This window comes from Barbus barbus, assembly GCF_936440315.1.
Source record: "Barbus barbus genome assembly, chromosome: 20".
NCBI lineage: Eukaryota > Metazoa > Chordata > Actinopteri > Cypriniformes > Cyprinidae > Barbus > Barbus barbus.
Genome location: NC_136748.1, coordinates 31,237,530 through 31,251,619, shown reverse-complemented (window position 1 = coordinate 31,251,619; position 14,090 = coordinate 31,237,530). Strand labels below are relative to the sequence as shown.

Below are 14,090 nucleotides of genomic sequence, written 5' to 3'. Positions count from 1 at the left end.
AGCTGGTTTAAAATGCATCAGCTAGAGTTCTTACTAGAACCAGGAAGTATGACCACATTAGCCCGGTTCTGTCAACACTGCACTGGCTCCCTATTAAACATCGGATAGATCTTAAGATCTTGCTAATTACCTATAAAGCCCTGAATGGTTTGGCTCCTCAGTACTTGAGCGAGCTCTTATCACATTATAGTCCTTCACGTCCGCTGCGATCTCAAAACTCTGGCCATTTGATAATACCTAGAATATCAAAATCAACTGCGGACGGCAGATCGTTCTTCTATTTAGCTCCCAAACTCTGGAACAATCTACCTAACACTGTTCTGGAAGCAGACATCCTCTGTCAGTTTAAATCTAGATTAAAGACCCATCTCTTTAACCTGTCTTACACATAACACACTAATACACTTCTATTATTCAAATCTGTTAAATGATTGTTAGGCTGCATTAATTAGATCAACCGGAACCAGGAACACTTCCCAAAACACCTGATGTACTCGTTACATCGTTAGAAGAATGGCATCTACGCTAATATTAGTCTGTTTCTTTCTTATTCCGAGGTCACCGTAGCCACCCAGATCCAGACTGTATCCAGATCAGATGGTGGATCAGCTCCTAGAGATGACCTCTACAGCAGGACATCTAGATGACCCCAGAGACTGACCCCCAGTGAAGACCCTGTCTCCAAGACGGCCATCGGGACAAGACCACAGGAACCAGTCCTCTGCACAATCTGACTTTGCTGCAGCCTAGAATTAAACTGCTGGTCTATTCTGGTCAGAGGAGAACGGAAAACTATTTCCCTGTTTAATACTGTAAAGCTGCTTTAACACAATCTATATTGTAAAAAGCGCTAATATAAATAAAGGTGACTTGACTTGACGTACATGAGGCTTCCTGACGTGATGCGGCTCCACGGCTCTAGGCTGACGAAGGGAGACGTCCTGAAAATCATCATCTGACAGCAGATCTCCATCACTGTCCTCAGACTGAAGAACAGACAGAGAGTAAATGAATCGATGGCTAAAGCACAGCGAACACATGCAGTGTGAGCAGCCGTACCGTGTTTAACGCAGCCGCACGTTTCCGACGAGCTTGAACAGGAGAATCAACATCACTGCTGATCTTTGACTGCTGCAGGAACACACACACACACACACACACACACACACACACACACACACACACACACACACAGAAACACACACACACACACACACACACACGCACACACACAGAGAAACACACACAGAGAAACACACACACACACACACACACACACACACGCACACACACACGCACACACACACGCACACACACACAAACACACACACAAACACACACACAAACACACACACACACACACACACACACACAGAGAAACACACAGAGAAACACACACACACACACACACACACACACAGAGAAACACACAGAGAAACACACAGAGAAACACACACACACACACACACAGAGAAACACACACACACACACACACACACACACACACACACACACACAGAGAAACACACACACACACACACAGAGAGAAACACAGAGAAACACACACACAGAGAAACACACACACACACACAGAGAAACACACACACAGAGAAACACACACACACACACAGAGAAACACACACACACACAGAGAAACACACACACACACAAAAACACTCAAACACTTGAAGCATTCAGTACTACATGTGTGTTTGCCATCACTTCTGAATCTAAAAAAAACTTGCTGTTTCCATCTATAGTTGCATATTTAATTTGGAATATTGCATAAAACATTGAATAAAATTGTTTCCATCTCATGTGTTCAAGAGAACAAAACGGTCACTTCCTGGGAAACTGGCGATCACATTACAATCATTTTTTTTCTTATGAGTTGATATCGATAATTATCACGATAAATGTCAAATTTTAATTTCTTTCAAGTTTAAAGGCAGATTTTTGCTCCAATGTGAAAGTTGTAAAAACCAGACGGTTAATTATGGTTTATAACATTTTCTTTATGGTCTTTATGGTCGTTTTTGAATTCTTTACACTTTTCCAGTCACTTTTCCTTAACAAAATAAATATCTTAATAGAGAAAAATATTTTTTTAGTTCTGCATGTTCTAATGAGTAATATTGTTTCAAATCAAGAAACAGGTTTGTTGCCTGATAATATTAATAATATAACATGTTTTTGTCTCTTAGAAATACACATCTGATAGTAGCTTGAGTTAGGATGCAGATGTAGATTTATGTTCATCATCAAAATCAGTTAAATCTGTAAAAATTGTAGCAATCTCATTTTTATATGGTGTAATGTAATTATTCTGACTGTTAATTTGGTTTAACTTTTTTTAGGTTAACAGTTTCAGTAATAATGAAAACTATATAGACATAAAAAAATTAATAAAGACAAAAATACATTACACAATTACAACAACTAAGTAAAATTACATTAATATATACAAAATCTAAAAATAAAGACGTATTTGGTAAATTTGTTTCCATCAGTTTAAGAGCATGTTTTTTTTATTAAATAAAAAATGATCCACCTCAATTGATTGCATGTTTACATCCAGGTTTTTAAATTTTTATGTGATATTCCAAAATTTGGATGGAAACAAAGCTCGAGTCACACGGCAAATCTGACCTCTGGAGAAAACACCGGATTGACTTCATGAGTCCTCAGATTCATCTCATCCTCGCTGTCACTGCCCAACACGCCTGGAACACACACACACACACACACACACACACACTTAGAGTCTGTCCCAAAACATCACTGTATGGACCACAAAACCAGTCATAAGGGTCAAATTTTAGAAATGGATATTTTTACATCAGCATGAAAGCTGAGTAAATAATCTCTCCATTGATGTATGGTTTGTTATGATCGGACAATATTTGAAAATCTGGAATCTGAGGGAGCAAAAAAATCTAAATATTGAGAAAATCTCCTTTAAAGTTGTTCAAATGAAGTTCTTAGCAATGCATATTACTAATCAAACATTAAATTTTAATATATTTATGGTAGGAAACATGGAACATGATCTTAATATCCTAATGATTTTTGTCATAAAAGAGAAATGTATAATTTTGATCCATACAATGTATTGTTGGCTATTGCTACAGATATACCTGAGTTACTCATGACTGCTTTTGTGCTGCAGGGACAGATATTGTAACTGTATGAGGAAAGCTTGTAAACCTGCGCATGAGGGCCGCCGCTGAGGCGTCTTCTGTGAGGATCTGAGCGCTGACGGACGCGAGTGCGGCTGATCTTCTGCTCTTCGGCCCAGACGAGGCAGGATCGTGTGGTTTGGTGTGGAAGCGCTGGGTCTCGTCCTCCACTGATCTGAGACCAGCGGCGATCGCTCAGATCTCAAGAGTGCCGGGTTTCCTCCGACCAGAGAAGCTTTCACAGCTGATGCAGTGACGTCTGCTGCTCCTGGATCAGTCAGTTCCTCCTCCTCAGAGTCAAAGCCCAGCTCAAAGTTGACAGAGAAGAAGTCCTGCGAGCAGAGATGTAACGGTATGAACATTTCTCATCACAACTATAACGACCAAAACTATCACAGTATTGTTAAAATGTGCTGGAAATGTTCAAAAAGTACTGACACATAAATCACTTCACTAAGTTTTATATTTAAAATCAACAACAAATAAAATGGCTTTTTGTTTGCATAAACACTAAAACAATAACATTACCAATGATGTCTGGATGTTAAATGACAACATGACTGACACCAGTTTATCTAATAACATGTTTGAAATGCTCAAATAAAACTTTGAAAAGGTTTCATAAAATGTTAAACCTTACATTTCAGCCTTTAAATAAAGAAAAGGGTTAAGTCAAAATGATTAATTAATTGAGTAATAAATGATTATATATATTTTATCTGCTCCATAAATAATTCTAGATAACTTATCTGAATTGTTTAAATGTGTAGAATCCACATAAGCTTGTTTTTCATCAACCTGTCAAAAAACTTCTGTGTTTAGTCCAGACAGAAGCTGCACACAGACTGAATGTGAATGTAAGTCTCTGTAAATCCCGTCTCTGGCAGCAGGTGGCGCTGATGGAGCAGCAGAATTACAGCCGTTTACCGTAACCTCCGTGAACAAAGCAGCATTGCCATTAAAACACTACTTTATTAGGTATTACATGGAGCGAAGATGAAACAAAATGCCATCAAAGAGGTACATTCATATATTAATTTGCATAATTCTCTTAGCACTCTTTTAAAACCTCCCAGCTTTCCGCCATGTTTTCCCTCAAAACGACACGACTCTGCTGCTGTGTGCACCTGAGACGGTTACTCAAAACTCTGCTTTATGCTGGATAGTATTGATTCATCCTCAGTTGTTCAAATCACGGTAATCGAATACGGTTTTAATGATACAGTTGAGGTCAAAAGTTTACATCCCCCTTTCAGAATCTGCAAAATGTAAATTATTTGACCAAAATAAGAGGGATCATACCAAATGCATGTAATTGTTTATTTAGTACTGACCTGAATAAGATATTTCTCATAAAAGATGTTTACATATAGTCCACAAGAAAAAATAATAGTTGAATTTATAAAAATGACCCCGTTCAAAAGTTTACATACCCTTGATTCTTAATACTGTGTTGTTCCCTGAACGATCCACAGCTGTGTTTTTGTTTAGTGATAGTTATTCATGAGTTGTTTGTTCTGAACAGTTAAACTGCCTGCTGTTCTTCAGAAAAATCCTTCAGCTCCCACAAATTCTTTGGTTTTCCAGCATTTGTGTGTATTTGAACCCTTTCCAATAATGACTGTATGATTTTGAGATGTATCTTTCCACACTGAGGACAACTGAAGGACTCATATGCAGCTATTACAGAAGATCCAAACACTCACTGATGCTCCAGAAGGAAAATCCATGCATTAAGAGCCGGGGCGTGAAAACTTCATGAATTTGAAGATCAGGGTAAATTTAACTAATTTTGTCTTCTGGGAAACATGTAACTATCTTCTGTAGCCTCTGAAGGGCAGTAATAAATAAAAAAAAAAGATATTTAAGCAAAATAAGAAAAATATACACATCTCCATTCTGCTAATCCCTCATATTTTGGTAAAATAATTAACATTTTGCAGATTCTGAAAGGGGGGTGTAAACTTTTGACCTCAACTGTAATTAAAATATGAAACGTTAATACTAACCGTGGGGAATTTAATCATTATTTATCGTCAAACCCTACCTGCGAGCAGCTGAAGCCCTGCTCGGACCCTCTGCTTCCATCAGCAGGAGTCTGCTGCTTCCGCTCAGCATGGTTTCCTTCAGGTCTGTCTGGCGTCTGGACGTCAGGAACGCTCATCTGAAGGAACGCTTCATCGTCTCCGAACAGGTCGATGCTCTCGTTCAAGCTCACCTGGTCTTCCTTCGGCTCTTCAGCGTCGTCAAACAGCTGGTCCCAGCCTGGAGAAAGAGCATCTCCTGCTGGTTTCTGCTCCTCCTCTTCAATAAACGACGGCTCGTCAGCAACCAGACTGAACGTCACTTGAAACTGATCATGAAACGACTCTTTAGGTGGACCGCTGAGGTTTGTGTTGATCTCTGGGAGTTTAAACTCAAAGTTCTTGGGTGGAGATCTGGACAGGAGATCTTTGACGTTGGCGAGGATGGTCTGAAAAGCTGTGGTTGCCAGATTGTGACGGCAGCGTTTAGGACTGATGCTCTGAAAGAGTTCAGGCTGATAGAACATGTGCTGAAGATCTGAGCTCTTGCAGGGATCTTCTAACAGATCAATCAGATCCACCTCGTCCCCGGCGCTCTGATTTAAACGCTCTTCTGTGACCTGACGCTTCTCTGTGTTTTCTACAGATGTGACAGATCTGCTGTTGTTCTCTCCTCTCTGATCTTCACGGGTTTCATCTAAGCAGTGGTCAGCATGCATGAGTCTCCTCTCACAATCAGCCGCGTTTGGTTTAGTCTTCCGTCGAGTGATTTCGTCAGTGTTTGGTTTTGTTGTTCCTCCACCATCAACATCCTCTTTCTGCAGATCAGACTCAAAACTACAGTCGTCCTGTGAGGAGAGAAGATCATCAATGAAAGTCATTGGTAAGTAAAACAGCTTTGTTACAAACAGTCTTTTATGTTCCTCTAAAGAAAGGTTTGAAACAGCATGAGGCTGAGTAAACGATGACAGAATTTAAATTTGTCGGGTGAACTATCCCTTTAATGTTTTTATTATTATTATTTTTTTTTATGAAATGATACTCTAAATAAGAAACTAAATCTGCCAGCAGGTGGCGGTAAATGTCTTTGAGTCATTCATTCATTTGATTCGTTCAGGAATGAAGTAAACGGCTCTCTTTATGAATGGAGCTTTGAATCATTGATTCACACGATTGGTTCAAAACACAGATTCATTCAGAAACTAAACACCTCTGCGATGTTCAGAGACGTGTAACAAGTCTGCTATGGCTTTAAAAGGTAATATGTTCTCTGAAAAACTGAGCAAAAACAATTTTGTGTTTAAAATATAACACAATATCAACTTTTAATTTACTGAACTGTTGTATAAAATCACATTTAAACTGGTGATATTCAGGACAAAATCAGCACTGGTGTAATACTGCTCTCCTGCTCGTGTGATATAAATATGAGACAAAACTCATACAGGGACATTTTTACACCAATACCTTGTATTTTAGGGCATAACTGCATTTATAGAGTAGTTGCCCTGCATCATTTTGTCATCAACAGTCAACTGAATGAAATGTAAGATGAGGTAGAGGTCTGGGGGCGGGGCCAGTGCGATAACTGCGTTACAATATTTTAATCGCGTCATTTTTTTCATAATTAACTAATTAAACGCGTTACACTGACAGCCCTAGTAAATATAGAACCTAAAGTTATATATACAAAACGTATATTGACGTAGCAAAGTGTCATTTCTTCTGTGTTGTCACGTGAAAAGATATAATAAAATATTTACAAAAATGTGAGGGATGTACTCACTTCTGTGAGATACTGTGTGTGTGTGTGTGTGTGTGTGTGTGTGTGTCTCTCTATGTATGAGCATATAATTACATATAAAATACAAAAAATTCATCTGTATACAAATACATTTATAAATATAATTATGTATAAACAAAAGTATATATATAAATATACATAAATACAAACATATAAATTAAATTATACATAGTTTCTAAAATGTGTAAAAATATAATTCACACACACACACACACACACACACATATATAAACACACACACACACACACACACACACACACACACACACACACAAATAAAATATACTATAAAATAAAGTATATATATATAATTGTCTATATACAGATTTGTATATACACAACATATGAGGGGTTCATTTGCAAAAACAGATAACTAACAATTCTCAAAAATCCTGTTTTTCATTGTGAGTTCCAATTAATCCCAATGAGGTTAAAAAATAAAAAAAAAAACAGCTAACTAACACAAAACAAAAACATAATAAAAAACATGATTTTTGAAAATAAAAAATAAAAAAAACAGAGTTATCCGTTTTTGCAAATAAACTCTTCATATATAAACACACAATATATATCACAATATATATAAAAAATTATGCATCTTCATTTACAAACACACACCGACTATGAGATGACCGTAAAACATTTAAAATGAACTAATTTCCCCAATAATCAGCCAATTCACTGTTCGCTGTCAGCAGGTTTAGTATCTGATCTGAGACGAGGCTTGTGTGTCACTGACTGATGCTGAGGATCTAATCGGGCCGAACCCCAGCCGTCATGCGACTGATATCACAGTCTGTCAGTGATCTTCTGAGCTGTGTGATGTCTGTTCGACAGCATCTACTTATGATACAATCCCTAACAATCCACATATAAAAGTCTCGTACGAGAACGTCATAATGAGGTCATCATGTGATGCGTCATGTGAGACAGGAATCAGGCCGAGGAGAATAGATGCTTTGTTCTGACTCAAACTATGCGCATAGTAAAATGATCGAAGCCATTAATCATCTTTAAAAAGCCACATGGCCTGTTTTAGCAGTATTTATTTGAAAAACGAGCCTCTTACAGAGTCCAATCCAGTCAAGAAGCTCCAGTGAATAATCTGATTACTGCAGAAACACGGCAGATCGATATCTGATGCCCATCTCCAGCCGCTGTTGTGACACGCTGAAGAATGGCCTGTCCAGTGTCTCGTGGACATGTAGGTCACTCAGCATGACCCACTTACCGCTGGCAGCGCTATGTAAGCGTTCTGAGAAGCGTTGCATAACAGAGCATCTACAGAGCGCATGTATAGAGAGACGCTCAGATTCACTGCGAGCGGAAAGAGTGACGTCAAACACACGAGTCACGCTCATCACAGGCTTCCATCTAAGACTTTAAGACCGTTTTAAGCCAACTAATGACATTTTCAGGAATAAAGTGATTTGTAAGAATTCTGAATCGGTGTCTGTCGATGTGAATGCAGTGCAGATGCAATACAGTATCTGCTCTTGAACTAGAGCTCAGTGTCGAAGCGATTCCCTGAACTCACGCAGTTTGATGAAGGTGAACTGAAGACTTTAAAGAGACCAAGTAATTCAATTAAAGTTTATCTGTATAGCGCTTTTCAAATCGTTACAAAGCAGCTTTACAGGAAATGTAAGTTTCTATTTTAAAGTTTCTGCATTATATTTAGTAGTAGCTTATCAGTGATAACTATCTCAAGCTGATGTCCATCACTAGGTGAACACCATTAACTGCAATGATTATATGCTGCAGTTAAACTTTGTTAAGTAAAGAAAATGTAAGTAATAAATTGAAGGAAACACAATGAGTTGAATTAGCAGAATAGAATACTGAAAATACAACTTACAACTGATCTCCATTACTTTTGAATTAATTTAATAGCTTAAGCTTAATTAATATCTCTGCTCCCAATCACTAGAATATAGAAACAACTTTAATCATCGCACTCCAATAAAATGCTGTTCTTCCTCAGCATTTCTGTCTTGTTTTGAAGCCCAAATATCTAAAGATTCTTAAATCAAGACACATTTACTAGAGACTCAAAATAACTTAAGATAAAAGTCTTGTTTTCTGAGAAATTGATTAAAATGAAGCCAGTTTACGATTAAAACAAGAACAAATATCTGCCAACGGACTAAAAAAAACTACTTAAGTCAAAGGGAAATCAGAGATATTTTCGTGTTTTAATCATAAACTCTATTTTTTGATCAGTTTTTCCAGACTTCATAGCTTCATTTTGCATCTCCAGTAAATGTATCTTGATTTAAGGATATTAGATGTTTGCACTGGAAAACAAAACAGAAGGAAGATGTTCATTTTTGCAGTGTATGCAACATTTAATGCCAAGACTTTCTCTGGTTTAAGACTTGTGGAATGATGAATTAGAGTCTGTTTCAGTTCCACAAACGATTGAATGACCTGGATCTGTTCAGACAGCTGGATGATGAGTTATGAATCATGAATCATCGTCTGCTTATGTGAATGTAGTACAGATACAAGCGGTCCGTCAGACACATACACAGCTCTTGACATCTCAGTTCAGTTCGGTGTCGATTCTCTGATCTCACAGACACATGAAAACTGACTCTCAAACAAACTTCACAGCACCTGTCATTCAAAGCTCCTGTGAGCCTCCTATCAACTCACATGAGATACAGGCATATACAGATAACAAAATCAAACAACAACAGACGATTCATTTCTGAAAACCAATTCAGCTAATAGCCAATGTGACGCATTCAAAAACGAAGCAGAGAGTGTGTTTAGATTTACAAACAGATTCAAACGCTCTTCACCTTGACAACTAAGACTCTGAGATCCGTATCAGGACATAAGACGCATGTGTGTGTGTGTGTGTGTGTGTGAGAGAGAGAGTGTGTGTGTGTGTGTGAGAGTGTGTGTGTGTGTGTGTGTGTGTGAGAGAGAGAGTGTGTGTGTGTGTGTGAGAGTGTGTGTGTGTGTGTGTGTGTGTGAGAGAGAGAGTGTGTGTGTGAGAGAGAGAGTGTGTGTGTGTGTGTGTGAGAGTGTGTGTGTGTGTGTGTGTGTGAGAGAGTGTGTGTAGGGATGGGTACAGAAACAGTATTAAATGGCCCCGGGTTAATTATGAAAGACCAGAATATATAACCTCTGATGTTAACGGTTCTGCTGTCGCTACTGGAGAAATTAAGAAAATACACATTACAAAAAAAAAAATACAAATACACATATACATTTATTATTGCTATATGTGACCCTGGACCACAAAACCAATCATAAGGGTACATCTTTTGTAATCTGAAGCTGAATAAATCATCTCTCCATTGATGTATGGTTTGTTATGATAGGACAATATTAGAAAATCTGGAATCTGAGGGAGCAAAAAAATCTAAATATTGAGAAAATCTCCTTTAAAGTTGTTCAAATGAAGTTCTTAGCAATGCATATTACTAATCAAAAATGAAGTTTTGATATATTTATGGTAGGAACGGTACAAAGTCTCTCTCGATGTCGCCAGCTGTTTTTATATGCAGTAATATTAGGACATTTGTCTATGATGCATTTTTGCTCTTTGCAATTGAGAAGAGAGGTCGCGCTCACGCAGAGGAGCTACAGAGTGCACGATACGAAAGCCCTGCTTAATTGTGACGATGGAGGAGAGAACTAAACATTCAAGCGTCTGCTACTTTAGACCTGTGGCTGTGATTTTAAGCTAATTTTATTGTTGATTTCGATTTTGGCTTCCAAGGATCATAAAAACAATATATTGGAGAATATTCATTTAAACACAGTTATGTCTTGGATGTGAACATCGGATGTGTGTCAATATTTAGCCAGTTCACCTTCTGATGATCGGGCCAACAACAAAACGCAGAGGAAATCACTCACAGCTCTTCTCTGAATAACATCAGCATTAATCTATCAATGTATTCAGTGAAAACTATGCAGTGTTGTTTAACCATTGGATATTGTATTAGATCATTTCTTTTGTAGTCTATATTACTAACCTGAACAGTAATATTAGTAGACCTCCATGAAAAATTAAAGCACTGTTTATTCATTTGTATTTTGGTTTTATTGTATTTGTCAGTTTGCTTTACTTTGTTTCTTTGCTCATGTTCTTACTGTATCTTATCTTATGCATATAAAACACTAAAAATGCCTGCACACTGGTGCATTTACAAATAGATTTCTTTATATTAATTTCATTCAATTATATTTATTTTACATTTCAGAATATAAAGCAATGTTAATTGAGTTACAGCGGTGGCCAAAATTATTAGAGCACTAGTATATCAGCAGCTAAACATGGTTTCAAGTCAGTTATTTCTATCTTCTGCTGGAGTCTGTCAGTAGGAAATATCAGTTTACATTTCCAAACATTCATTTAGCCATTAATTGTAATAATCTCCACACAGAGATCTGATCTGATCATCATCAGTCTGTCTGGAATGACATGAAGAAACAGAACAAACTGAGACTAAATCCAGAAGAACTGTGTCTCCGCTTCAAGAAACCTCCTGCAAAGCTCCTGAGAAACTCTGCTCAAGAGCTCCGAGGACAAAAGCTGCTTTAAACACAAAGCATGCTCACAACAAATGTTGATTTCATTTAGTTAATAGAAGTTAATTGATAGAGAAAATCTATTTATGACATTATTTTTGACAGCTTCCTCATTTTACAGCATTTTACACGAGTGCCTAAACATTTAACAGTTCTGTAGCTTTGCAGGAGGTTTCTTGAAGCATCTTGGAGACGATTTAGATTTTCTTTATCAATTATTCATGTCATTCCAGACTGAATGACGATCAGATCAGATCTCAAAAATCTCTCTCGATTATTACAATTAATGGCTAAATTAATGTTTGGAAATATACTGTATAAAAAACAAAAAGTACCAATAAGAACACCGTTAAAGTACTGGATCGATAAGCAGTATCGTAAGAGTATTAATACTAGGGATGGGTCACGATTATTGAATATTCGATTAGTTGATTTAATAATGGAATATCGAATAGGCTGCGATTTTTTTGACAATAATTCTCCATGTTTCCAGTGCTGAAGTGGTGGTGATGCGTTCATGTAACCAGAGGGTGGCACTGCCAATAACGCACCTAAAAGCTGTCAGAGACAACAGAAGAACACCACTTTGTCTCACGCACACACTGTAGATTTGCATTAGGATTTAACAGTCAAAACTTAATCTAGCGCTAGCAGCAGCCCACCTGTGACAAAACGAACTCGGGCCAAAGGTAAATACACACAACTACACCGAGTGCAGAGCTTTCAACCGAGATCGGCCCATAGAGAAAAGCCGTCTGACAGACAGAAGTGTTTTGCAGAGTCGGCACAAAATATTATTTTTGCCTGAAATGCCCATCCCTAATTAATACCGTTAAAACCTTAACGATATCCATCCCTATATGTGTGTGTGTGTGCGCGTGCTTGTGTGACATATGAGGACATAAATGTGTATAATGACACAGGTATGACAGGTATTACAAGCTGAAGGTGATTTATGAAGACATTTCCCCATGTCCCCATATTTCAAAAGGATTATAAATCATAAAGAATTAGTTTTTTTGAGGAAGTAAAAATGCACAAAGTCTCCTGTGAGGGCTAAGTTTAGGTGTAGGGTTGGTGTAGGGCAATAGCACACACAGTTTGTTCAGTATAAAAACCATTACACCTATGGAGAGTCCCTATAAACCACAAAAACCAACATGTGTGTGTGTGTGTGTGTGTGTGTGAGTGTGTCACCTGCTCCTGTCTCATGTGGTCGATCAGCTCCATGATGGAGGTGAAATGAAGGCATCTCTCTGAATGTCCCACGCTGTGAGTGTGGAGCGGCCCGTTCTGCCAGTGTCTCCACTCCCATAGAGACAGCTCTCGGACGGGCCCCGACACACACGGACCCTACACACACACACAAACACACATATATATGAATCAATGAATAAATAACAAATATGCATCCCATTGTGTTCATTATTTTATAATAAAACTGTGTAATCCAAATGCAATTCAGATACATTAAGGCCTAAATATCAGTGATCTCCGCTGAGCACAGGATTCTAGTGATGTCTGGATTGTTCTGGCTGTATTCTGTAGTCACCTGCTCCGACGGCTCGTCACTGAAGGTCAGCAGCGTCGACGGTCTGAAGACCGGCTGAGGTTCATCTGAAGACAGTCTCAAGCTGGACATCCACTCAGCCTCTTCAGCTGCGGTCAGAAACCCATTGTCCTTCACACACTTCTGCTCTCCTCCTGCAGAACACAAGAGTCTGTTAAACACAGCACCACTGACACACACACACACACACTTCACTGACACACACACACACACACACTTCACTGACACACACACACACACACACACAGACTTCACTGACACACACACACACACACACAGACTTCACTGACACACACACTTCACTGACACACACACACACACACTTCACTGACACACACACACACACTCACACACTCACACACACTTCACTGACACACACAAACACGAGGAGAAGATCTGTACAAACACCACAATCATTCTTTACAGTAAGGTCTCATTTGTTAAAGGTACAGTTCACACTAAAATGAAAATCTTGTCATCATTAAATCTCTCTCATGTTGTTCCAAAGCTGCACGAGTTTCATTCTTCTGTTGAACACAAAAGACGACATTCTGAAGAATGTTTGGAACGAAACAGTTGACGGTACCCATTGACTTCCATACAATTTTTTTCCATATTACAGAAGTCAATGGCTACCAGCAGCTGTTTGTTTACTAATATTCTTCAAAATATCTTCTTTTATGCAAGCCATGGCAGAATGTTCATTTTTGGGTGAAAAACATTTTAACATTAGTTAATGCACTGGTTGAAGTGCACTAACATAGATCAATATGTTTTTTACAGTATATATATATATATTGTGACGAGCTTCCCGGGGATCTATCAGCGTTGCCCTGGAAACATACAAGGAACACCTGCGCTCGCCCATTACGACGGAAGCGATCGCACCTGTCCCTAATTGGGCCGCGTGAGCCTCACAGTCAGGGAGTCTCATCTCCGACCCACAAGAGAACTAACACGCT

General features: G+C 38.4%; 1 protein-coding gene across 5 annotated transcripts in view; it reads right to left on the bottom strand.

Annotated features, from left to right (window-relative positions):
* Positions 1-14,090, bottom strand: part of LOC306886385 (Fanconi anemia group M protein-like) — a 59,367-nt gene that overhangs the window by 8,436 nt on the left and 36,841 nt on the right. For 4 of the 5 annotated variants that reach the window (XR_013785624.1, XM_079443436.1, XM_079443437.1 and 1 more), the window contains exons 13-19: positions 13,111-13,262; positions 12,756-12,911; positions 5,227-6,051; positions 3,208-3,511; positions 2,650-2,723; positions 1,060-1,131; positions 885-986 (exon numbers count right to left, since the gene is read on the bottom strand). Coding sequence is in view for 4 of the 5 variants with exons in the window: in XM_079443436.1 (XP_079299562.1) it covers positions 885-986; positions 1,060-1,131; positions 2,650-2,723; positions 3,208-3,511; positions 5,227-6,051; positions 12,756-12,911; positions 13,111-13,262 (1,685 nt within the window). In the remaining variant the exon portion in view is untranslated. The remainder of the gene's footprint in view (positions 1-884; positions 987-1,059; positions 1,132-2,649; positions 2,724-3,207; positions 3,512-5,226; positions 6,052-12,755; positions 12,912-13,110; positions 13,263-14,090) is intronic. The other variant, XM_079443438.1, reaches the window with a different exon arrangement.